Source organism: Mirounga angustirostris, unplaced genomic scaffold, assembly GCF_029215605.1.
Source record: "Mirounga angustirostris isolate CCGP_5_RB_7025 unplaced genomic scaffold, mMirAng1.0.hap1 SCAF_8, whole genome shotgun sequence".
Taxonomy (NCBI): Eukaryota; Metazoa; Chordata; class Mammalia; order Carnivora; family Phocidae; genus Mirounga; species Mirounga angustirostris.
This window is the reverse complement of record NW_026991716.1, coordinates 42,682,933-42,710,100: the sequence shown is the minus strand read 5'-3', so window position 1 is coordinate 42,710,100 and position 27,168 is coordinate 42,682,933. Positions and strand designations below refer to the sequence as shown.

Genomic DNA, 27,168 nt, shown 5'->3' with positions numbered 1-27,168 from the left:
AATTTTGGCTTGAATGACTTATTTTTGTGCCTCAGCCTTGCATGGTACATCCGTTGTCTAGCCACAGACTGTGGCCCCAGTTGTTTACATTGAGTCTGGGAGAAGGAGCGAGGCCAGCTGAAGATGCAAGTCCACATGCTCTGGCTCATCTCTTTCTTCACCCTCATTGAAGGCCAGGAAGATTTCCTGGGGGTGAGTTGGCATATGCCCCGTTTTCCCTCTCTACCACCACTCTTCTCTCCCTCTGCACTTTGAAAACCCGTCACTCTCTCAGCCACTGGAACTACATAATTTAATAGACTTGGAATCAGAAGTCCTGGGTTCTTGTCTCAACATGATCCACATTAGCTATGTGTAGCCTTGGACAAACAGTTTCATCTCTTGAAATTTAAGAGGACCTAACTGCAAAATAAGGAACTGAGCCATCATAGAGATCTCTTCTAGCTCAGTACATTCCTTTCTATGGTTTCTTTGACCAAGGAAAGGCATAAAAATTGGCATGGTCAATCCTTGGACTCTCTTCCCTAACTACACTCACTTTCTTGACGCTTTCATCTAGGATCATGGTTTTAATGTTCTCTATATTCTGATGGCTCCCAAATTTACATCTGCATCTTGACCTTCTCCCCTGAACTCTACACCCACCTATCTACTATCTCTGTGGTATCTCCAGTTGGGTGTTGAATAGGCCCCTTAACCTAATATGTCCAAAACTAAATTCTTGATTTTTTTCCCTCACCAAACCTGCTTCTCCTTTCCCATCTCAGCAAGTGATATCATTGTTCTTCCGGATGGTTGGGCAAAAAACTGATTTTCATGTTTGACTCTTCCCATAATCCCTATCTAAACCATTGGCTCTTGTTTTGTTTTGCTTTGCTTTATCTTTAAAATACACCCAGAATTCAAACATTTCTCACTACCTCTATGGCTACCACCTTGATCCACACCTTCAGTATCTCTCACAGTATGTCTCACCTGAGTTATTCAATAATTCCTGAGATGCTCTCATTGCTTCTGTGCTTATCTATTCCTAACATGGCTGCAGGATTGAGCCTTCCAAAAAGTAAAGTAGAGCACTGTCACCTCTGTTCAGAACTCTCTGGTGGGTTCCCATCTCACTCAAGTGAAAACTAAGCTGTTGCCCTATAAAGATCTACACAGCCTACCTCCTTGGAGATACTCTCTGATCTCACTGCCTGTCCCTCTCCCCTTACCCACTCCACTGAGCCACTCTGGCCTCCTCACTCTGTCCTCACATGCCAGGCATATTCTTACCCCAGGGCTATTACACTGCCAGGAAAGTTCTTTCTCCCGGGATCCTCACTTCCTCACCTCCTTCAGGGTTGTGTTCAAAAGTTGCCTAAGGGAGGCCTTCCCTAGCCACCTCTCCACCATCCCTGACTTGGATTTTAGATCCATAATTTCAGTTCATCTGGGAGAGCCAACAAGGCCTAAGAAGTACATCTTTACAGAACCCTTCCATAATTATTCTTGTTTTCTTTCAAACAGAGAAATGAAGGCATCAAAACAAAAAGAGGACTCAGTGTGAATAAGAAAAAACATCCAGGTGAGTCTCCCTTAGGGAGTGTGGTGCAGTAGACCTTGGTGCCAAGGGACCAAGGTTCCAACCTCAGTGGTGTTTCTGACTGGTTGTATGATCTTAAACACACTATTAAACACGTTGAATCTGGGAAATGAGAATAATTGCAATCCGTACAAGCAAAACATTTGTGAAGATTAAATACATAAAAGCATAGTATCCTGCACCATACCTGGCAAGTAGCTATTCCATACTCTTCTTTTCCTTCCTTATCTTAATCCTAACAGTGTTAATTAGTGGGCACAGCCCTTAGTCTAGGAATAGGTTGTGTTCTGAAATTTAATTTGTTGTTCTGATGTTTCAAGCACTGACTATATTTCCTCATGGAGACAATGATACACATAGATGGTTGTTAGGCTCCTGTATCAGCCCACAAAAGCCTTTCTCCAGGGCAGTGATCTGTCATACAACAGTGTGCTAATAGTGTCATTGACCTTACCACCACTCAATCCTGCAATTCTCCAGAAAATGAAATAAAAATTCAACTTGGAATGCCATGAAAACATTTTTCCTGACAGTAAAAATACAGTTAGTATTTAGTGAGCTGTTCCTAGGTGCCAGGCACTATTTTAAGTGCATTAGATGAATTAAATCCTCACAATGACCCTCTGATTTAGGCACAATGGTCATCTTTATTTTACAGATGGTGAAATTAAGACACACGGCTAGGGGGCAGGAGGAATGATTCAAACCTAGTTAGTCTGGCTCCAGAACCAGTGCCATAAGCCTCTGACACTGACTGTTCCCCCCACCCCACCCCACCCCCCGACTTCTTAACTGCTTGGGCAGTGGGAGCAGGAGTCCCCTTAGCTTTCCCTACTTAGTGTGGTTCCCAAGACCTGGGACAGAGGTTCCAGCCTGCAAGGAGAGGGAAGAGTACAAGGCGGGGCTGAGACTCTATGCAGTGAGATTGTGGAAGTTATGGCAGACAGGAAGCTCTTGTCCATGTTCTGGGACATGTCAGACTCAGCCAACTTCCTGCTACCTTCTTGACTGCTTTCTGAAAAGTCTAGGGATTAATCTGCTGGTTTCCTTCTCTATAAATTTCCCTTCTGCCTGGCTCCCTGGGCCCCTAAGGAATGGGAGAGTCTCAGAGAAGCTCCCCATCTCATCTGTCCCTGCAGAAAGCATGGATGTCTTGAGAAATCTGAGACTTCTAAGAGATTTCACTGCCAGTGGCAATCAAAGGAGACCCAGGATAAAAGGATATTCACCTCTTCCCTCTTTTTCTCTAAGGTCCTTACATTCCTAATCTGGGGTGCATAGATGAGCTTGGGACAGTCTGGAAACACCATGAAATCTTGCACTATGTTTTATGTGAATGTGCCTAAATGAGTTCTGGGAGGGAGACTACTCCTAGGATTCATAGTCTCCTGAGCCCAGAACACATAACAGCCTCTCCTTAGGGAAACAAAAGGTGCTGCTCAGGAGTGATAAGGCAGAGACGAGGATGCAGAAAGCCTCAAGTAAGGTTTGGTTTGGTTTTGCTTTTGCATTTGCATTTCATATAAGGTACTCAAAGTTGGCTAATTATTGAAACCTCTTCATAGGAGAAAAAAGGGCTCTTTGGAGAGGAAAGTGTGAGACTGGGGGTTTTATACTGAACATCCTTCAAGGAGACTGGAGCTGGGAAAGCAAGAGGGAAGAGTGACTAGGATTTTCTCACCTCTTCTCCCTTGGGTCCTGAGGCGTGAAACTTGACCTTGGATGTGTCCTGAGGAACTGTGTAAAGTCAGGAAGGTGATTGATGCCAGGATGGGTCAGGGAGAGCGGGAGCAGCTGTCCTGGCAGGATGGGAGAATAGACATAGGTCAGGCACATGTGGGGCTATCTGCAAGTGTTCCTCTGGAGGCTCATTTTTACTTAATGTCTGGATGAGCAGAAGTCAGTAACAAGCCATGTGGCATAGCCCAGCACCCCTAGACGACATGTGACAAACACTTCCTGGTGGTTTCCTTGGCAATATTTCTCTCCCAGACTGAAAAAGGAGGCTCCTGACTATCTTCCTCTCTTTAGGCCCAGTCCAGGAGTATGAGCTGCTGCTTCAGATGGCCTATAGAGATTCCAGGGAGAAGAGAGACTTGAAGAATTTTCTGAAGCTTCTGAAGCCTCCATCATTATGGTTACAGGAACCAATGAAGATTATTAGAGCAAAGGCCACTACATGTAAATCTGCCCTCTGGGGACTGGGAGTGGAAGGGGGAAGGTGGGCAGCAGTTGGGATAGGTTAAGTTATGCTATGGAGACAATCATCCCCACAATATGTGTGGCTTGAAAGAACACATGTGTTATTTCTTCTTCATGCTACATCTTTATTGCAGGTTGGCAGCAGGGTTGTGTTGGTGTGGTCACTTGGGAATCCAGGCTAATGAATCACACACTATCTCAAATGTACCCAGTTGGAGCCCAAAAGAAATAGAATATTCAAGGGTTTCACATTGGTAGTTGAAGTCTCCAACTTAGAAGTGACACACATTAATTCTGCTCATAACTTATTGACCCCAACTGGTTTCATGGCCCCATTCAACCTCAGGAGGCCAGGATATGTCATCCTACTATGTGTCCAGAAAACAGCTAGAAGTAATTGACAAACAGCACTAATGATTACAATGCTGGGTTTCAGAGATGTTAAATGATTTGTTTAAAGCGGTAGTTCTTAAAGTGTGGTGCCCACATTAGCACCAGCAGCAGTATCAGGGATCTTAATGGAAAAGCAAAGGCCCCATCCCAGACTTACTGAATCAGAAACTTTGGGATGAGACCCTCCAGGTGATTCTGACACATGACAAAGTTTGAGAATCATTCACTATATATCATAATGCATATTTTCACAAAGATGTCTGGTGACTTCATCCCAATTTTTTGGTCTATTATAAAGGATGCCTTTTAATGGGTGTTTTAGGTCAGTCAGTAGGGAATGAGCACACAGAATTGGCTGATGGAATTTTTCTTCATGACTCTCAAGAAAAGAAAAAGTCTCTCAGTGTTTGCCATCTTGCTTATGGGACCTACCCAAGAATGGTGATAGGTGGATGGGAGGAGCTTCCAGTAAAATAGTGGAAAAATACCTTCTAGAACTCTCTTAAATAACTGTCAGGTTAACACACCCTCTTCTGCTTCTCTTTCCCATTCCAAGGGCTATCTACTGGGCATCCATCCTTCTTTTGGATGGTTGACCCAGCCACTTGATTTTATGTTTGCTAAGTGTCTGGTATCAGGCTCAGAATCTATTGAGTTGGACATATCCTTACCTTAAACCTATTGCCATCCTAGTTTTATCCTTCTAGCTCTTGATGAGCACACTTGGTTCAGATTCTAAGTCAGAGCCAAGGGTGAGAACTCAGCGTTGGTCAGTTTATAAACCAGATCCTATGAGACCAAGCCCTGTTTTTTTGTGCAGACTGTGGCAACCAGAATGGGGTTTTGCACTGTGCCTGTGAGGATGGCTACACCTGGTTTTCTCCCTCATGCCTTGATCCTCACAAATGCTACCTTCACACGGCTGGAGGGCTCCAGAGCTGTCATTGTCATCTCAACAACTTCACCCAGAGCATCAATTTCTGTGAAAGACCAAGTAAGCACAGAAGGGTACTAAGAGGAGAGCTCTGGTGGGGGTGGGGGGAGGGGGGCCCTCGGCCCAACATGGCACAGGGAGGGAACTCTAGCTCCTCACCCATGTGTTAACTCTTTGTCTCCCTGAACAGAACTAGTGTTTGCAGGGTCATCAAAGGACAAGACAATATACCCCACTAGACCTAGCTAGACACAGGGAGAGCTTCACAAGTACAGAAAATTCAGAAATGTGAGTTGATGATCACTTCAACCTTCATCCAGCTCAGCTCTGCAATTCTGTGATTTTATCGAGATTGAGGGGGATTCATGAAAATCTCAAGTAGGGGAACTGCTTGAGTAAATACAGTTTTTTTTTTTTTCCTGCCTTCTTTTCATGGCTTTTGCCAACATCAATTTCCAGAAAAGAGAAGTCTAGAGAGCAGGGAGGAACACAGGGTGATTATACTGAAATGTATGTTCTAGATGGCCAACAAGTATGTGTACTGAATGCATCACCAAAACAAAAGAGAAGTTAAAGGTCTAGCTTAGGAAACCAGTGGAAGCTGAGGGAGCTAAATTTCCTTAGGTTTATGATCAGTGGATGAAGAAGTGAGCCAAATGATGTGGGCTCCAGGGCTCAAAGGACTTTAGGAAGTTTCCTCAGAGACGACTCCAGTTATCTTGAAGCTCTGGATTCTGGTAGAGCTGTGCAAAGAGAGGGAGAAACTGAAATAACCCAGCTTTCCTGGGCATTCCTGGCTCCCCTTCCCAGGACCATGCCAATTCGCGATGGCCACACGTATTTATTGAACACCATCTTTATACCCAGATCTGAGGCAAATTCTGGGAGGACACAATGAAGCATTTCTCTTTCTCTGAATTAGCAGCCTAGCTGGGGAGGCTAGGCTGTAATACAAGAAAGAAGACAGTGTAATTTCTTCAACAAATTTGAATGAAAGCCTACCTTTTGAAAGGTGGTCTGTGTCTGATGCATCTTGAGGAGATACAAAGATGGATCAGACAGGGATTACACTCACAAGGGTCTCCCCAAAGTGGAGTGGGGACATACAAACATAAATGCTCACAAACAGATATGTGGGTACAAGAGGTTGTAAAGGGATATGAAAAGAATACTGTAGGAATTTAGAGGAGGGAAAGAATCTTTGCATTTGGAGATCAGGGGAGGTCTTGCAAAGGAGGTACATTTGACTAAGCCCTGAATGAAGGATAATCGGGGTTTGTCCATATGAAAATGGGCAACAACCTGTCCCAGCACAGAAAAGCACCAGCGATGGGCAAGCAAGGGGTATATTGGAATTAGCAAGTAGTGTTTTATTGTTTTTTTTCTTTTTTAAAAATTTTTCATAAGGACGGTGTTTGAGCTCAAAGCCTAGATGGGCACACATTTCAGTGTTAAGTGACTGCCTTTCTTAACCACATGTGGGGGGCACGCATTTACCTACTTATAAGGTTGTCTTGATCACCAGCACCTTCTCATTATATTCCAAATCCACACCTGAGAAGTCTAGTTCTGTGTATGCTTCCTATATTATTTTAGGTGAGCATTCATTACAAGAAGAAATTGAAATACTGCTGTTGAATAGATGGGCTTCAAATGTACTTCTGTAATTTTATGCTGTAATAAATTCAAGTGAGTAATTTTTATGTCTATAAACCTCTTTTTATTTCCCATAGAGGTTTGGGGCACTTTCAAAATTAATGAAAGCTTTGCCAAAGACCTTTTGAATTCATCTTCTCCTTCATACTCCAAATATGCCACTGGAATTGAAATTCAAGTAAGCACTTTCTACTTACTACATAAGAAATTGTTGGCTAAACATAAGTTCAGATGTTTTCAATTCAGCATGTTTATTTAATACATATTCTTTTTTTTTTAATTTTTTATTCTTATGTTAATCCCCATACATTACATCATTAGTTTTAGATGAAGTGTTCCATGATTCTTTTTTTTTTTAAGATTTTATTTATTTATTTGAGAGAGAATGAGAGAGAGCACATGAGAGGAGGGAGGGTCAGAGGGAGAAGCAAACTCCCCGCCGAGCAGGGAGCCCGATGCGGGACTCGATCCCGGGACTCCAGGATCATGACCTGAGCCGAAGGCAGTCGCCTAACCAACTGAGCCACCCAGGCGCCCATTTAATACATATTCTTAATTATTAACGTTCAATGAGTTATTACAGAGCAGTTAATCGCATTGCCCACAACTGATGTATGTTGAACATTTTCTTTCTGGGAGAGTTTTAGCAGTTGATTTCTTTCAATTTCTCTTGTGTTCACTTTTGCTCATTTATGTGAGTCATATTCTAGCAAGGATTCTTGGTTATTTTCTGTTTTTTATTTGTCAAAAGAAAATTTTTCATGCTCTAGGCTCAATTGTCAGCATTTGGGATTCGTTCCATAAAGAAGCCTCACTTATTAGGGGCTAAAAAGAATTACTGAGCAAAATTCTGGACTGTGTAATGAAGTCTCAGAAAAACTAAATCAGTGTCCATCTGCCTAGGATGTTGGTTCAGGTGTCATTTTCACTGAAGCCATACCCACAAATACTTTCCAGATAGATTCAGTTTAAATGCACATGGAAATGTATGGCTTATTTTTGTGAAGGAGGAAACAGATTTTGGATACATTTATATTATCTGGCACCCAATACCCTATTCTAAGCCATTGGTTCTTCCATCTTTATTTGCAAACTCAAAATAAATGACTGTGTGTGTGTGTGTGTGTGTGTGTACAATTCTTAACTGTCATTTGAACTGTATTTGTATAATATGCAACTAACTACCTGCTGTGGTATCTCTTTTCTTTCTCCAGTGGTTCTGTTGGTTTATTTATTATCTGCATCAATTTTTTTTTTGCTAAAATATCTTTCTTGTATGGGGACAAAGATCAACATATTGCCTCTTTTTCTCTTTGTAAGCTTAAAGAAGCATTCAAAAGAATTCAAAATTTTGAGTCAGTTCGTGTCACCCAATTTCGGTAAGTAACACAATGACCTTAGAAGGGCATCCCCAGAGGGCCGCCTGGGTGGTTCAGTTGCTTGAATGCCCGCCTCTTGATTTCAGCTCAGATCATGATCTCAGGGTCCTGAGATGGAGCCCTGCACTGGGCTCTGAGCTCAGCAGGGAATCTGCTTGAAATTCTCTCTCTCCCTCTCCCTCTTCCCCTCTCCTTTCATGCTCTCTTTCTCTCTAAAATAAACAAGTAAAAATTAAAAAAAAAAAAAGAACGACATCTCCAGAATTGTGCAGCTATCCTGCAGAATGCCTAGTGCAGTTCCCAAATGACCTTGACAAAAAGCAGGGAAGAACTGGTCTTTCTAGTAGGATTCTTACTAAAACTGGACAAAAGTCTGTGGTGCTTCTTAAAGTCAGAAGAGGAAATTTAAAAGTTGAATGGCGTTCTCCAAGCTATAGATCAGAGTCTGGAACTGCAGACCCACAGTTGCAGAACTTGGGATGAAGCAGGAGATCATGGTATGCATGTAAGGGAAGGGATGAGGGGTGGAGGTGAGGGTTGTGGGTTGCAGAGGAATGGTTTTTCTCTGTCCACAAGCACAGGGGGGTATGATAAAAAGTTGTATAATTGGGAGCCATGAGGGGACCCTAAGGTAAACTTATATTTTTATGTAGATATGTATGCACCATAGCTCAAAACCCAGTAGGCATTGTCTACAGCAAATAAAGAGATATTTAGTAAATTATCCTTTTGCTTATGCTTTCATTCCAAAAGTTATTTGGTTAGTTAGCCATGTGTGCATTGATTACTATTAATGGTCTACTTGATAGAGGAAGTGGCTTAGAGGTCAGAGAACTTGACTTCTTATATATATATATTTTTTTTTTCACAGTTAACTTAAGGAACAGCTATAGGAAATTTTCAACAGCATTGCTATAAATATACTGTCCTGGATATTATCCTTCCAGTTATCTCATGTTCTTATATAAAGGCCCATGTGTATAATTTTCTTTATAATTCAATGCTAGAAAAAACACTGCTTTTTTCTTATACCAAGGTCTATATAATGAATTATATTTTCCTTTCTGACTTTGCAGTCACTGAATGCATAGACAAACTTGAAACTCAATCACAGTAATTTTTGTATTCAATATTCTTATTTTTCTTTACCTTTGTCCTGGTTTTCCATTTATAGTTCTAATGCATATTTCATTCCATATATCTTATGAGCTGTCTCCAATAATTTGTAGATAAAATTATAAAGTAGGCATAAGTCTATAAATTACAATTATTTAGGTTTTACTCTTTATGTATATGATTTAAAGTAAATCTTAATCTCTTAGTGTCTCAATTTACTTCTCTGTTGAACAGGACTGTTAAAGCCTGAGGAATCTGATTTAATTCATTAAGTCAAATGAAATAATAGGCAGGACAATATTTTGTAAACAATGTTTTGTTGATAGAAGAGCCATATCAATGCAAAGACACTATGACTCTCACTACATAAAAGAGTATTTGGATTTATTCAAACATCGTGAGTGGTAGTTCAATGTAGTGGATAAGAATTTGTTATTTGGGGGCGCCTGGGTGGCTCAGTCGTTAAGCGTCTGCCTTCGGCTCAGGTCATGATCCCAGGGTCCTGGGCTCGAGTCCCGCATGGGGCTCCCTGCTCAGCGGGAAGCCTGCTTCTCCCTCTCCCACTCCCCCTGCTTGTGTTTCCTCTCTCACTGTCTCTCTCTGTGTGTTGAAAAATAAATAAAATCTTTAAAAAAAAAAAAGAATTTGTTATTTGGAACATCAGAGATTCTAATCCATCAGTTAATAATTAATAATTACCTGACCCAACTTCTCTTTGGGACTCTAGCTCCCTTATCTACAAAATGGGGACAATACAATGTTTACCTCATGGCATTATTGCAGGATTTACTTAATATATGTGATTTCACTAGTTTTCATGACTTCAAACACCATGTGTACACTGATGGTTTCTAAATTTATTACTTGACCTTGGCCTCTCTCATAAAGTCCAAACCTAAATATTTAGTCCAAACCTAAATATCCAACTGCCTGTTAACATCTCCACTTGATTTTCTAGTAGGCATTGAAACATTATGTGTCCAAAACAGGGGTCCTCCAACTTTTCTCCTTAAAAACTTTAAGCTACTTCTCCCACTGCTGTGTCCATCCCAGTTACAGTGATGCTAGTCTTCCAGTTGCACACATCCAAACTCGGAGTCATCCTTTGTAATAATTTTTTATTGAGGTATAATTTACATACAGTGATAGCTCAAGCCTTATGTGTACGGTTTCATAAGCTTTGACAAATGCTTGTACCAGCCACCTTTTAATGAGACAGAACATTTTTATCACCCCAAAAGTTCCCTTTTGCTCCTTTTCAGCCAATTCCATGCCCACCCCCTACCTCCCACCAGAAATCACCACTGCTCTTATTTCTATCATTGTAGGTTAGTTTTGTCTATTCTAGAACTTCATATAAATGGAATCACCCAGTGTGTAGTTTTTGTGTGTGTCTGGCTTCTTTCCCTCAGCATAATGTCTTTGAGAGTCATCCTTGTTTTTCTGAGTGTCAGGGGTTCCTTCCTTTTGTTGTTGTTGTTTTTTTAAGATTTATTTATTTATTTTAGAAAGAGAGAGCAAGAGAGAGCGAGAGGGGGTTGTGGGAGAGGGGCGGAGGGAGAGGGAGATAGTCTTAAGCAGACTGCCCACTGAACGCAGAGCCCATTTGGGGCTCGATTTCACAACCCTGAGATCACGACCTGAGCTGAAACCAAGAGTCAACACTCAACAACTGAGCCACCCAAGTGCCCCCAGGGAGGGGGGTGGTGGTTCCTTCCTTTTTATTGCCCAGTGCTATTCCATTGTATGAATACACTGCAATTTGTTTTTCCATCCCTTGCAGTCTTTCTTGACTGGTTCCTTTCTCCATTCCCAGCAATCTTCATAATTCCTATGGCTCAGTCTTCAAGTACAACCTGACTACTCCCCACAGGCACTGCTGCCAAGTTCAAGCTACCATCACCTCTTTCCTGATGGGTCCGCCTGTTTCCCTGCTTGCCTCCCTTCGGTTCATTCTCTGCAGCAGCCAGAGTGACGCTCTGAAGCAATAAACCTGAGCATACCACTAACTTTTACTAAAGAAAGAAACCTTTTAATAAAAATAAAGTTCAAACTCTAAGGCCCTACCCAATCGGCTCCTGGCTACTTACCTAGTATCATCTCCTACCATTTCTCTCCTGCTCATTGAAACTTAGTTATGATGAAATCAAATAATTTATTTTTCTCTTCTAACTTAAACTGATTTCATTGAACTCAATTTATTCTCCCCAGGAAAATTCAAACCCACATTGAAGCCTTTCAGTATTGAGAAGCAACTCTGGTTCTTGACCTGGCAGTTAGTCTTTAACTTTGTCTAACTCATAGGCATTTTCCTGCCTCAGGACCTTCACAAATGCTGGCATGCTACACCGATGTTCTTTGTAACACAAGCCTTTTCTTCTCATGGTTTGGGCCTCAGCTTTCACCCTCTGCACAGAAAAGCCTTTTCTGACCAGCCTTATTTAAAGTGGGCCTCATTGGGACACCTGGGTGTCTCAGTAGGTTAAGCGTCAGACTCTTGTTTTCGCCTCAGGTCATGATCTCATTGGTATTGAGATCAAGCCCTGCCTCGGTATCTGCACTCAGCTGGGAGTCTGCTGGAGATTCTCTCCCACTGCCCCTCCCTCTACTCATGCATGCGTGCTCTCTCTCTGTAAAATAAATAAATAAACGACTAAATCTTTAAAAAAATAAAGTGGGCCTCATCTCCACCTGCTATTCTTATCACTGCATCTGTCCCTCATAACACTTAACTAAATTTATATATATTTTATATACAATTATATTATTACTTATATGTGGTGGTTACTGGTTTCTTATTTGCCTTTTCTTCTCCCCTAGAATGTAAGCTCCATGAAGGCAAGGACCATATCTATTTGATGTGTTCCTTTGGACCCAGTGACATGCCTACACACAGCAGGCCCTGAGTGACTGACTGAATGAATCTCATTTTTCTTTCCACATAGTCATTATAGAGATGAAAGCATCATGGCCGGATTTGAAGTCGTGGGTTCCAGCAGCACATCTGAGCTGCTGTCAGCCATCGAACAGGTGGCTGAGAAGGTGAAGGCAGGCCTTCGCAAGCTGTTCCTGCTGGAAGACGGCTCTTTCAGAGTATTTGGAAAAGGTAATTCTGAATTCCCATCCCCCGCTGAGGTTACAGGGATCCTCTACTTAGTAGCTCATTTGTGTCTTCAGGAAGTAGACTGGACATGTTTCTGATACAGAATTGTTCTAAGACTGATTTTTAGAAGACAGAGGCAGCTGTTTTCCCCCCAACTCCCACCATGATGAAACTCCATTTCAGCTGCCTGTTTCAGATCCTTGCGGACCAGCCATGTGGTCTCCAGCTCCCAGGGTAACATTGTGGAACACTGACTTCTCAGCAGGTTCTGATGGAAATCACTCAGCAAGAGTGTACTGCGACACATGCTGAAAGAGCCCTGGGGCTGACATGTTCCTAAATCATAATCCAAGGAACCCAAGAAAGAATGCATGTATCTAGATCTTTAACACACACACACACACACCCACACACACCCACACACTCCACTACTTTTCTTCAGATTTTTTTCCTCTTTCTTTTTTACATTCAATCTTAAGCCTCTTGTACCTGGATATGTGCCACTTTCAATAACATTTATTCAACAATACTTATTAAGTGCCGAAAGTGTCTTGGCACTTAGGACACAGTACTGGGAAAAACAAGCAAACATCAAAGCCCTGGAGGATCTTCCATTCAGGGTTTCCTTCTCCTGGTCCCAGTCATGGTCAGAATATACTACTTGAGGGGCGCCTGGGTGGCTCAGTTGGTTAAGCGACTGCCTTCGGCTCAGGTCATGATCCTGGAGTCCCGGGATCGAGTCCCACATCGGGCTTCCTGCTCGGCGGGGGGTCTGCTTCCCCCTCTGCCCTCTTCCCTCTCGTGCTCTCTCTCATTCTCTCTCTCTCAAATAAATAAATAAAATCTTAAAAAAAAAAAAAAAGAATATACTACTTGAGGGCCAGCTGCAAGCATAACTATTGGCTGGTCACAATGTGAAAAGCTTTTACAAAGGGTAAAAAGTAGGATGTGTCACCCTAAAATGGTGTAAACATATCATTATTGCTTTGTTCCATAGCTGCTTGCAGATCTTCTGATTTTCTAACATTTCCTGTAAACTCTTTCCTGAGAGTGATCATACCTTGTTTTTGTTTTTTTTTTCCACCTGATGCTTATTAGTTTATAGCTCACTAAAAGCAAAATTGTTGGCACAGGTCAGACACCTGAGGGCAAGGAGAGGCCTTGGGGAGGGCATCAGAGAGGAGAAAGGGTACTGAGAAGAATGAAGCTGGGCATCAAGGACAAATTTTTACTCCTGACTTTTGCCTGGGTTTTGTCTCTGAAAATATGACTTCTAAAGCACTGCTGTATACTTTACGTAGAGTGCCAGGATATTTATACATTTTTCCTTTTTGTTTCCATTTTTTTTTCCCCAGCCCAGTGTAACAGCATTGTCTTTGGATTTGGGTCCAGGAATGATGAGTATGTTGTTCCCTGTAGCAGCGGCTACACTGGAAACATTACAGCCAGGTGCCAGCCCTCTGGGTGGCAGATCCTCAGGGAGATGTGTGTGCACTCTCAGCTGGAAGAACTGAAGAAGGTAAAGCATCTCTGTCTTGTGTTTTAAGTTTCACTGTGGGCATCTCTCAGTGACATGGCTAGGTGGAGAATAATAAATCAGTTTGTCTCATTGGTCAGTGCACAGAAGTCAAGGGTATATCAGACCCTGGAAAACATAGGCAGTGTTGGCATGAGTAGCAGAGTCTAGCTAGAAGCCAAGAGAGTCAGAAAAAGTCAGAGTTGATGGTTCTAGTGGGGAGGGAACTACAGAGGAATGAATCAGTGCTGAAGACGTCTATGATAGATGGCAAAACAGCAACTAAGCTGGTCTTAGAAGTCCCGAAAGCCTGGGAAACAAAGATCCAAGTAGAGGTGTGAGTCAGAAGCTGTAAACTCAGTACAAGTAAGGATGTATACATGTCAGAAATCTGGGCAGGGAGTGGGTCAGCCAGAGATGAACCATATACAATGACCGAACTACCTTGGATCTTAAGGGTCATCTGGCTTATCAACCTGTTTTTATAGATCAGGTGATGAAAGACTAAGAGGCTAATGGTCCCTCTGGTAGCAATAGTGTTGAACTAGAAACAGTCACTTGATTTCCAGTGCAGAACTATCACCTCCACATGATGTTTTCTTAGGAAGGTTCAAGTTCTTAAGGCAAGACAGATACAAAAATGGAAGTGGTGGTGAGGAATTTGAACTCAAGTCAGGAAAAAGAGGGACTCTGAGACCAGTTCACAGACATTGTTCTGCAAATGGATGTCCAGATTGAGCAGAACTTCTCTCCCAGCCAGAGACCCTACTACTGTAGATGAAACTCAGAATGGTATTTCTGAGCTTTCTGAGGTTTACTGCTCCCTTTCTGAGGTTTTTCATCTGTAAACTGGGTGGGGGAGATTGGACCAGATAGCTTCTGGAGTCCATCCTTGCTCTTGCTTTCTTTGCCTCGGTTCCGGACATGGACCATAGCTGGGACTAGTGCAACCCAGATATGAGGGCAGGCAGATCCCATGTGCTATGAGCAGAGAATACCACTGTCAGCTGAGAAGAGCAAAAAGAAAAACAGATGAGGGGCGCCTGGGTGTCTCAGTTGGTTAAGTGTCCAACTCTTGATTTCAGCTCAGGTCATGATCTCAGGGGCATGAGACTGAGCTCCCGTCAGGCTCTCTCTCCCTCTCCTTCTGCTCCTCCCCACCCCTCTCATGCTCACACTCTCTCTCAAAAAAAAAAGGAAAACAGATGGGATCTGGTTCCTGGGTTGACTTGTTTTGAATGGAAAGGAATATCCCTATTTGGCTGCCTTCCAAGATAGCTCAGTGTAGTGGAAGCAGAGAGGAACCTCAAGGAAGCAAAACTCCAAACCCAATGACAAAGTGTGGTCAGATCTCCATGTATCTTCTCATTCCACAAGGATTTCTCAGCAGAGTATAGTGGATATAACAGGACTTAGTACCAGTAGACCCTACCTTTCCACTTCTTAGCTGGGTACTGTTTGGAAAGTCACCAAATCTCACCGAATATCACTTTCTGTATAATTAGGATAATAATTTATATGAAACACAAGCATTTCATTGTTCTGTGGAACTTAACCATTTTTATTCCTAGAATTTCAGTGTGATCACAGGCAATGCCACCGAGACAGCTGTGTCATCCTTGGTGCAAAATCTTTCCGTCGTGATTCAGCAAAACCCCTCAACCACAGCTGGCAATCTGGCTTCAGTGGTGTCAATTCTGGACAACGCCTTGTCCCTGTTACTGGAGAACCATTTCAAGGTGTCCAATTCCACAATGGAGGTATGGTCTGTGCTTATAGGACTCCCTTTAGAGGCTCAATCTCTCAGGAGGAATGACAAAAGCCCGAGTTGAAGTCTCACTAATGGGAAAAGAATGAAGGGTTATGGAACAATCGTTGTGTGAGCCTTATTGCCACCTCCACAGTGTACCAAAAACTCATGGAATCAATTATGTGAGTTCAAAGCAAGAGGGAGCCACCTCTAGGCAGGCTTAGAGGAGGGGTGAGCATCTGCACCAAATGACACTGTATGACACAGGTTCCCACTGTTTAATGTCTTTGCAGTTGTCTTTTCTGTGGCTATGAGCTCTGACTTTAATAGTGTATATTTTAAGAACTTCCTCTTTTCGACTGGAGAATTCATGATTTAGTTGGGTATTTAAAAGTTAGCTTAAATTTTATGCAAATAAAACTTGCTTAACTAAGAAATGCAAATAGGCAAAAAAAAAATGATATCGTAATCTGGTCACCCTAGAGTAGCCACTGCTTGCATTTTAGGTATCATCTCAGTGCCTAGAAAATGAAAAGTAACACATAGCAGGCGCTCAATAAATATTTGTTAAATAAAAGTCCTTCCAAACATTTTGGACGTGTGCATTTTATATGTTAAAGTGTATAATATTTTTGCAAAAGTGGATTTTAGAATTACACTGTTACATATCACATGATTATACTTTAGCTATATAAGTTGACATTATGTCAGAGATGACATTAAATGTAAATAAGTTAAAACGCTGTGAATCAAAGAGAAGATGCTCAAATTTGTTTTGTTTTGTTTTTTTCAAAAGCCTGACCTTGTGTTGTTTACAAGAAACCAACTAAAACAAAATGACGCAGAAAGTCTAAAAATAAAATGAAGGGCACAAACAGAGCAGGCAAACAGAAACCAAAAGAAGGCAGAGGTTAGAGGGCAGCAAAAGAAACATGCTATGGGATTCGGGGCCAGAAGCCACAGAGGGCTCATTTAGGGTAAGACTCGGTCAGAGTGATGATGCCTGGGGCAGAATGCCTGGGAACCAGAGCTCTAAGCCAGAGACAGGACCCTGTTGGGGAAAGCAACACATTTCAAGGACTTGTTTGGAAAAGGAATCTCTTAAACTAAGACTGACTCTTAAAACCCACAACAGTTCCATGTTTCTCAGTCACTTGTCCGGTGCTTAAGGATTTTTGCTTTATAGTCTCTTCTTTTGCTTTATATTCTCTTCTATTAATTCATAAATCCACATGAATTACAACTTGAATGTCCATGACAGGAATTTAGAACTTCCGATGTTAGCGAAACAAACATAATGTTGGAAAGCAGTTGAGAATAATGTCTCACTCTCTGAGCCTAAGCCTGAACAGTGAGACAGGCATGTTTGTCTTCTCTGAGGAAGGAAGTTGGCCCTGATGCAGTGCACATCACAGGATTCTTTCTCAGCTATGCTGGAACCCCAGTGTGCATAGGAATGCCCTGGGGAGATCACTCTGCAACTTATATGATTCCGCTGACCCAAGTTTCTTAACCCAAAGCTTTCTCTTCCACTGTACAGAGTGACTAAACTGATTTTCGCCGATGAGTTTGCTGTGGTCCTCATCTGGGCCAACTCTCTGGGCAATTGTGCTGACCCTAATACTAATGACAAGCCCCTCCTAGTGCTCTGACCTGCTTATTCAAAACACAAACTGACTTTCATCCTTGTATTTCAGGATGTCATCAATATAGCTGACCACATCCTGAATTCAACATCAATAACCAACTGGACAGTGTTACTGCAGGAAGAACAGCATGCCAGCTCACAGTTACTGAAGACACTGGAAAACATCAGTAGCCTCGTACCTCCAACAGCTCTGCCTCTGAATTTTTCTAGGGAATTCATTAACTGGGAAGGTATTCCTGCGTCCCAAAGCCAACTCAAGATGGGTTACAACTATCAGACCGAAATGCTCCCCCCAAATGCCTCCATTCCCGTCAGAGGCCATGTGTTAATTAAGTCAGACCAATTCCGGTGGCCCCTTCCAGAAACTATTATCAGCATGACCTCGTTGACCCTGGGGAATATCCTATCCGTTACCAAAAATGGAAATGCGCAGGTCAATGGGCCCATAATATCCACGATTATTCAAAACTATTCCATAAATGAGATTTTCCTGATTTTTTCCAAGATAGAGTCAAATCTGAGCCAGCCTTATTGTGTGTTTTGGGATTTCAGTGGTTTGCAGTGGAACAATGCAGGCTGCCACCTGGTGAATGAAACTCCAGACACGGTGATGTGCCGATGTACTCACCTGACCTCCTTCTCCGTACTGATGTCACCCCTTGTCCCCCTTGCCATCATCCCCGTGGTGAAATGGATCACCTTTGTGGGACTGGGCATCTCCATTGGAAGTCTCACCTTATGCCTGATCATTGAAGCTCTATTTTGGAAGCAGGTCAAGAAAAACCAAACCTCCTACACACGTCATGTTTGCATGGTGAACATAGCCCTGTGCCTCCTGATTGCTGATGTTTGTTTTCTTGTCGCTGCCCCTGGAGGCTCCAGCGTAAACCTTCCCGGAGTCTGTATAGCTGCAGTGTTCTTCATGCACTTTTTCTACCTCTCCTTGTTCTTTTGGATGCTCACGCTCAGCATCCTGCTGGCGTATCGGATCCTCCTCGTGTTCCATCACATGGCCATGCCTTCAATGATGGCTGTCGGCTTCTGCCTGGGCTATGGGTGCCCTCTGGTCATATCTGTCATCACGATTGCAGTCACACAGCCAAGCAATGACTACAAAAGGAAAGACGCGTGTTGGCTTAACTGGTCTGATGGGAGCAAACCCCTCTTGGCCTTTGCTGTTCCTGCACTGACTGTTGTGGCTGTGAATTTGGTGGTGGTGTTCTTAGTTCTCACGAAGCTCTGGAGGCCCACTGTTGGAGAAAGACCCGGTCAGGAGAACAGGGTCACTATTGTCCGCATGGGGAAGAGCCTTCTCATCCTGACCCCTCTGCTGGGGCTCACCTGGGGCTTTGGCATAGGAACAATAGTGAACAACCGGAATCCGGCTTGGCATGTTATTTTTGCATTACTCAATGCATTCCAGGTGAGAACAATAAGAATAGCTTTTTTTTTTTTTTTAAGAATGACTTCTTATATCATCAGGTGACTGGAATCATTAGAGAGAACTGAGGTTGGTAACACCACTCTGGAGGCTATCACGTCTCCCCACCTCCAGCAGGCCTGTAACCAACAATGTCTGGCAACAGTGAATAGAAAATAAATACATAAACAGACAGCAGGATCCGTATTTTCCAGCAGTTATTCTCATACTGAAGTAGAATATTAGGCTTCTTCAGGAATCCATCCTAGGATTATAAACATTTGAGTTCATAGAGCTAATATTAGTGCCTCTTGATGCCAATCTAGTCCTCTTTCTCTTGGGCAGACCTCTGCAAAAGCACACAGGGAAATGGAAAGAACTCAGGAGTGCTTGTTGACTCTGAATGGTGTGCAAGAAGTCTCTGGAGCACAACAGAGCAGGATCTGGCAAACTGTAGCCAGCTCTGTTTTTGTCAATAAAGTTTTATTGGACCACAGCCATGCCCATTTGTGTAGATACGGTCTGTGGCTGCTTTCTTTACCCTGACAAAGTTGAGCAGTTCCACCTGTACGACCTGCAGAGCCTAAAACATGACCTATCTGGCTCTTTGCAGAAAAAGTTTGCCTACATCTGCTGCAAAGCATGGGTTTTACATTCCGTAATCAAAAAGTGTTCAGAGAGTAGGTGGACAAAGTAATCTTTAGGTTTCCCTGAGTCTGGAAGAGAGCCTTTAATCTTGGTTCAATGAAAGTTTGCTGGTCACCTCTGCACAGTGATTCAGGGCAGGGGTGGTTAAACGTTTGAGCTGTGGAGTTAAATAGGTCTGGGCCCAAATATGTCACGTTATCAACTGTGACCTCTAAAAAATTACTTAATGTCTCTTTCAGTTCTCTCATCTGTTAGACAGGGATAATATTATTACCTATATCATAAAGTAAATTAAATGACATAATTTAGCTCTCAGCACAGTGCCTGGCATGTAGGAAGTGCTAATCTGTCTTCTAAAAGCATATTGAATGGAGCACTGGGTGTTATACGCAAACAATGAATCATGGAACACTACATCAAAAACTAGTGATGTAATGTATGGTGATTAAAATAATAAAATAAAATTAAAAAAAATAAAAGCAGCTGGTTCTACACCTACATCAGCACACCAGTGAACGTTTCGGTGGTAGGTACGGATGGCAAACCCCGGGAGCACGTGCCTAATGGTAGCAGGTGTAGGGAGCTTCTGCCTAGAGCAGGTCCATGGTGAAATGCTGTGGGAACAGGCATCCACTGAGGGTGTTCTGACTGGGAGGAAGATCTCCAGGTCTAAGAAAGCCTCTGCCAAGAGTTCCCCAAGGGCTGGACTTGATGGAAAGGGTGCAGATATAGGTCCTCTGCTTAGGGTTGGACCTCAGTGCCTGCTGCCGTCACAGATTTACGTGCACTTAGTAAATGTTTATTTAATGCCTGCTCTAAAGAAAGACTAAGCCATAGAAGCAAATGGAAATTATTTGTTTGGCGTTTAGGATGACACGAAGGGGAAAAGAAAGCTCCCCATGCATTTAAAACCTTATTCACTCATTTATTTGTTTATACCTTCAACAAAAACATTTTTTTTTTTTTGAGTGCTTTCTTTGTGTTACGCCAGGCATGGTGGAGTCAGCCTGTGTCCTTGCCTTCGAGGAGTCCACAGTAGGGAGACAGGCAAGAAACCAATGTTGGGTGATAGAATAGTATTACACAGCAATGCTTTCTTCTCTGAAGAAGAAAAGACCACATAGGTGATTTATTCCTTTTTTTTTTTTTTTAAGGGTTTTTTCATCTTATGTTTTGGAATGCTCTTGGACAGTAAGGTAGGTGTGTTGATTTCTCTCTTCACCTCCTTCTTCTAATCCAGGCATCCAGCCCTTCCCCTTCACTTCTAGGCTCTTACTTACATATAAGAGGTGAGACCATGGGTACTCTTGTCATCAAATTCTATAATTTTATAAAAGCCAGACTCAGTGAAAACACTCACTGTTGATAGGAAAACTATATAGAACTAATCACAAATATATAATGTGCTGATAAGAAAACAATATAGAGCTAATCACAACATATAATCTAAACATTATAGAAAAAAGGGAAATTGTTCTTACTTTTCATTTTGCTACTTTAATCTATGGTTTGGCAATCATCAAAGAGCAAAAATACTTTCTGGAGGAGTGGATTCCCTTTTGGTCTTTTATTAAACGCATTCATTTACATAGAATACGCTGAAAGATGTATCTACTTCTACATTTCTGGAGTTTTATATGGTAAATATAAATAGCCTTTAACATTAAATAAAATCTCTAATGAAGGATGACCAATATAAGGAAAAGATGATAGAAAAAATTTATATAAACTTGTTTCATTATTTTTCCCAAGCGTTGAGCAATTCTGTTGAGAGAGGGAAAGACAGTAAGCAAACTAAGTGATAGAGACTTTGTTTTTAATAAGAAGATAAGAAGATTTTATACTTAGCACAATTGTAGCACATACACAAAATCCCTTTTTACAAAGAAGCAATTTGCTGTTCTTGATTGGACTGAATAATTCTCTCAATGGCACTATTCACATGGTTAGGAAACTCTTTACTTCAGAGATAAATTTTAATTTAGCAATTATTGCCAATTACTATTGTCTAGAATCTGAATTACTATGGCTTTTGGTACTGTTTTTGTTTAAATCTAGATTTGTTTATAGGTAAACAAACAAATAAAAGAAATCTTTTCATCAGATAGCCATGCTGATGGTCTAGTAAGTGCTTCCAGGAAATACCTCTATTAAGTAACATTCCCAATCTGCAGTTTTGTTCTGGATTTGTCTATTATGATTGTATATGTGCCTCTCCTCAATATTTCTTTGTTGCCTTCTAGATGCGACAATTGCTGTTCAGCAAACTGTCTCCTTTAAGCTCTTGGAAGCAAGCGTCCAAGGTAATTAGCTCCTTCTTCTATAGGTCTGATGCAGGAAGTTCTGGTTTTACACTTTTCTCTGTGTGCAGTCCCACAGCGAGCCCACTTTTGTGTTACCCTCTAAGCCTCCGTCACCATTTTATTTAGTCTTTCTGGTGTGTGCCCAGCACAGGGTCGCTACTCATAAAGTTGAGTGAGTGAGAAAATGACCCAGGGAACGAGTGAACGAGAAGCCATGGGAAGGGGCAAAGATGCTCAAGCATTGAGGTCTGTGCGTGCTGTGGTGGGCAAATGCCTTTGAACCATATCATTTGCTTTAGTCGGACTTGCCTTCCAACATCTAAAGTCAGTGAGAACCTTTTCTCTGCCTGACTTTCTGGACCTCCTGTAGATTATTTTACCTTCGCAAAAGGAAAGGGTGAAATCTTGGTTAACTTATAATATGCGAGGGGCGCCTGGGTGGCTCAGTCGTTAAACTTCTGCCTTCGGCTCAGGTCATGATCCTGGGGTCCTGGGATCAAGCCCCTCATCGGGCTCCCTGCTCGGTGGGAGGCCTGCTTCTCCCTCTCCCATTCCCCCTGCTTGTGCTCCTGCTCTCGCTCTCTCTCTGTCAAATAAATAAATAAAATCTTAAAAAAAAAAAAAAACAACTTATAATATGTGAGATGTTCTCTGAGTTTTCCCTCTTCAGCTGGCATAACTGACTCAGACCCTTGCAACTTGAGCTCCTAAATCTACCAACTGAGACATTTGGATGGAGACAGAGGATTTCTGTTTCTTTCTTTGCCATGAAAGTGCAGTCCATTGAAGGAGAGTAGAGTTAGCAACAAAAGCCCTCGTGTTCATATTTTGTATTTTCGAAGTTGATTTAGACCTCTGCCCTTCAGCAAAACACTGAAGGCCTTTCAGAAGGAGCTCTAAGGCAGAGATTTCTGGGTCTGATAAAAGCCAACTGACTTAAGTGCCTGAAAAGCTACATGGTGTTTAGAGATTTTTACAAGGGACAGTATAATCTTTTGAAATAATAATTTTTAAAAAGTGAGGAAATTAACGTTTGACCTTAAAAATTTTCTCTGGGTCTGCATTTCCTAGTATGGGGCTCTGCTGTGAATTAGGGAGCAGTGGCCCCATCGCCCGCAGACCTGCCCTGTTATTTCTGACTCGGTAACCGATTGGCTGAGTGATCTTAGGAGATGGTACCATTCGGTTTTCATTTTTTTCAACTGTGGACATTAACTGTTGGACTAGTTCTCAAAGCAGAAGTTCTGACTTTCTGTGATTTGTGAGTTTATGTCTTGAAGAACTAAAATCTCTTGAACTGGAGAATGTGAAACTAATAAATCAGTCACTATGCTTAAGAAAAGGAGGGAACCACAGCCTATGTGACTGCAGTATAGAAAGACCTGTTGTTAATAAAGTGAGACACGACACCCCCCACCCTGCCAGGAAGTGAGGGTTTTTCTCATTTGAAAACCAAAGAGAGAAAAACACCCCAAAGTAAATTAAAACAAGAACAAAAGTAAGGATGCCCGACAGTGTTTTTTCTCTCCGTTTCTAATGTAAACTGTTGACACTTTTCTTTGCATCTTCTGGATTTGTACTCCTTTCCCCATGTCATTTTTAAATCAGATGACAAAAATGGGACTTTGTTTTCAGGTTAGGTGGCTCATTTGCGTTAAAATAAATGTATATTTGGCAAAAGAGAAGATGGGTGTTTGTAATTTTTTGAGGGAGTTTGAGTGTAAAGCAGGAAACCAAATTACAGCGGTTGAGGAAGGAGAAGGTGAGGAAGAGATACCTCAGTGGGAATGTTCCTGTCAAGAAACTTGTTGTTAGAGAAAAGAGAGTGAGGGTGGAAACCAGACGCAGACTTGGGACCAGCAGCGACGGTACAGCTGAGTCATGAGGATGTGAGCAAGTCCATCTGCCGGGAGGGATGAGCCAGCAAAGAGAGTCTGAGAGAGTCTGAAGACAAATGGGGGTTGTGGGGGGAGGAATGGCTGAGGGAAGAGGATTCCTGGAAAGGCAGATGGAGTGGCTGGACTGAAAATGGAGGGATCAGCCTCTTCCCCGGACATAGGAAGCATCAGTCTGATGGCAGATAGAGCAACGTGTGCAGATTGAGTCACGTTGTGAGACAATTCAGACCTGGATACCTTTTTGTTTTGTTTTGTTTTAAAGTAGGAGAAAAGGCTATCCACTAAAAGATGGGAAAATGGATGGTAAAATAGAGGTCTTAAAAGGGTAGTGAAAAATTGGGTTGTTGGATGAAGGGAATTAAAGAAGCCAAAAATGTTCTCCACAAGGACCATCCCTCAAGCCACCGTGACACTGTGTGGACCTACAGTGTGGTTTCTCTCAAAATCCTCTCCCTGCTGGAGGCTCAGGGCCCCTTCCTGGCCATTCCATTGTCCCTGGCCGCGTTCTCTGTAACTCTCCATCGAGAGACAGACACTGGTGGCCCCTACTGATTCTCTCTCCAGAGAGAAGAGATTTATTTATTAATGGTTCCAATGACTCAGGTCTTGTTATTTGACCAGCAGCTTAGCCCCATGTCTGAAGAGGCTGCTTTTCCCCAGACTGTGTAGAGTCCCTGAGTGTGTTGCAATCTAAGATTCTTCTCTCCAAATGGGGCGGGATGCAGTTTTAAATGCAATGATAACAACTGTAGAATTTTTCTTTAGGGTTATAGTATATGTTTCCTGAGTTCTGAATTCTAGAAAATCAGTTATTTTGCTTTGGAACTTTTGGACATTTCTCATTCCTGTCTCTATGATAATTTTTTCCCCCAGGGCTCAGTGTGGGGTAGCCATTTATATATTTCAGTGAAAATCAGGAGCTATCACCGGGCTGTCCACTGCATATAACAAGAGCCTATTTCTCCTGTCTTGATTTAGCTTCCTCATGACATCGACTATGGCAGGAAATAGAAGCTAATTCTTTCCAATATTCCTAGTGTCTAGCACACAGCGGTACTCAATAGGAGATGTGAAATTAATGAATAAACCGATTAACAGGTGGACAAAGACACAATGTATCTTAAACTTCTACCTTTCCCCATAAGTACATGTTTTTTATTTAAGTATTTTATTTCCATTAGATAATTCAGTTTTCAAAATTTGGAACTCCGTTTAGCCTCTGTTCCAGGTACTAAAAGATTATTCACAAAGGGATTTGAATGCTAAGATGAATGAGAATAAGGCGAAGTTTTATTTGAGACCATTTTTATAGAACTATTGTTTTTTTCTCAATGGGCTCCTCTTTTAGAGAGAAATGTGTGAACCAAAGAAATGTAAGCATGGGCGTGCAAAAAGGTAATGCTTTCCTTAAAACTGCTTTCTAGTTTGTTGTTAAAAGTTGTGAGAATAAACAGGAACACAAGATTCACTTAGAAATACACTCTTAGGCATTTTAAATAGATAAAAGCCAGAGGAAGGGTAAGAAAGGAGTACTCTAATTTCTTGAAAAGAGAATAGGGCACCACATAAGTGAAGTAAAGAATCGCTAATGACATTAAGATGTTGGGAAATGCAGAGCATGACTAAAAGAATACTACTAATGTCCCAACGACTTGTTTTTCTTTGATGCAGCAAGACTCATCAGATGTACCTGCCAAACCCAAATTCCCAAGACCTTTCAACCCATTGCAGAGCAAAGGTGAGTTAACAGTAAGCCAGATGTCAATAAAAAGTGGAAGAATGTGAATATATCATATGAGGAAAACTGAAGGGCTACTTTTAAATTTATTTTTATTTATTTTTTATTATTTGAGGGAGAGAGTGCACAAGTAGGGGGGAGGGGGCAGAGGGAGAGGGAGAAACAGACTCCTCGCTGAGCAGGGAGCCTGATGCGGGACTCAGTTCCAGGACCCTGGGATCATGACCTAAGCTGAAGGCAGACACTTGACCAACTGAACCACCCAGGCACTCCCAAAAGTCTACTGTTTTGTTTGTTTTTTTTTAATTTAATTTTATTATGTTATGTTAGTCACCATTCATTACATCATTAGTTTTTGATGTAGTGTTCCATGATTCCTTATTTGCATATAACACCCAGTGCTCCATTCAATATGTGCCCTCTTTAATACCCATCACCAGGCTAACCCATCCCCCCACCTCTCTCCCCTCTAGAACCCTCAGTTTGTTTCTCAGAGTCCATAGTCTCTCATGGTTCATCTCTGCCTCTGATGTCCCCCCTCCATTTTTCCCTGAAAGTCTACTGTTAAAAACCTCATGTGAGAAGTGCAGTAGAATCAGTTGGCCATGTTTCTGGAGCTCATCTGGATGGTGCTCAGGGCTGATAGACCATGGTCGGGAAGTTGATGCTCATGGAGACCACTATTGTCCCTTTTAATTTCATCACAAATGGCAGCCATTTCCTCACTTAGACATTCTATAAATCGGTGACATTGATCATTGGGGTCATGAGGTGCAGGAATGTGGTTAGACGAACACCAATTGTGTCTTGACTGGAGAGTTACCCTTCTTGTGCCAGCTGCTGAGCAGTGGGCATGGGCCAGGTATTTATCCCCAACAGACATACCCTCTCAAATGTTCCCGCCACGGAAGAAGCCACCAGCTGCTATGCGTGAGAAAGCACTCTCCCCTCCACCTGTGACATGCATTGTTTTTATGCTCATGTATTGGCTGTTGTTAAAGTCGATGATATTCAGCTCCTGGAAGACTGCTATGTAAGCATTGCAAATAGTTGCCCTATGCCTGGAGGAGAAGAGTGGAGCATGGGAGGTGAGGAAGAGTCCCTGCATTACAATTCAAGCTGAAGTCATCTTTAAGTGCCCAAGTTCCATTTCAGGTTAAATTATGTTAATATCTTTATTAAAGCAGGGAAATGGGCCTCTCATTTTAGATTGCAAGCAAAATTATTTGACTTCTAAAATAAAGTTCAAGGTTCTGAACTTGAAAAGGCACTTGCCTCCCAAAATGTTCAGCATGCTCACCCAGAAGACATGGGTCCCGTTATCACTGTCACCAACCAGCCTGAGTGCTTTTTACAAACGTCTTAACTTTTTGGATATTTGTCCTTCATCAGTAAAATGAAAAACGAAGAGACCACGAAATTTCCTTCTAGCAATAACATTTTATGATCTCAAATCTACTTTATCTCATTTCCCAGCATTACCTGAAAGATGTGATGGTTCTCTTCTCAAATGAGAGATGTCTGACAAATGCAGGTCTCTTTGGCATTAATGAAATACTGTCAACCAATTGCCTCCTGTAGCCTTCCCATCTTCCCAGAACTGGCCAGAGTTGTAAGGAGTTGCACAGGCTTATTTTCATTTTGGTCTCATGCTTGATTCCAACATAGAAACAGTAACTCTTATCCTCTCTTTCCTCTCTTAGGCATTTATACATTTTCTCATACTGGAGAATCCTCAGACGACATCATGCTAACTCAGTTTTTATCATCTGAATAAGGCTGCGAACCATAAAATCAAGAAAAAATTTTTGGTGCAACTTGACATTTAGAGCTAAATGTCAGTGAAAAAATTAGCTCAATCTTAAATGGAATTTTCTGA

At 42.0% G+C, this 27,168-nt stretch overlaps 1 protein-coding gene across 1 annotated transcript; it reads left to right on the top strand.

Moving 5' to 3' along the window:
• On the top strand, positions 1-27,168 carry ADGRF1 (adhesion G protein-coupled receptor F1). The gene is made up of 14 exons (XM_045866002.3): positions 1-192; positions 1,510-1,567; positions 3,617-3,766; positions 5,001-5,174; positions 6,848-6,948; positions 8,091-8,149; positions 12,220-12,371; positions 13,724-13,887; positions 15,456-15,644; positions 17,332-18,705; positions 20,505-20,546; positions 21,594-21,653; positions 25,223-25,289; positions 26,993-27,168. The coding sequence occupies exons 1-14, from the start codon at positions 124-126 to the stop codon at positions 27,064-27,066; spliced, it is 2,733 nt and encodes a 910-aa protein (XP_045721958.1). The 5' UTR covers positions 1-123; the 3' UTR covers positions 27,067-27,168.

Bases quoted from the DNA above. Each gene is read 5' to 3' on its own strand.
- ADGRF1 (XM_045866002.3), top strand. From the start codon at position 124: ATGCAAGTCCACATGCTCTGGCTCATCTCTTTCTTCACCCTCATTGAA. The intron at 3,767-5,000 runs GTAAATCTGCCC...TTTTTTGTGCAG, and splicing joins TAGAGCAAAGGCCACTACAT to ACTGTGGCAACCAGAATGGG. The intron at 21,654-25,222 runs GTAATTAGCTCC...TCTTTGATGCAG, and splicing joins CTTGGAAGCAAGCGTCCAAG to CAAGACTCATCAGATGTACC.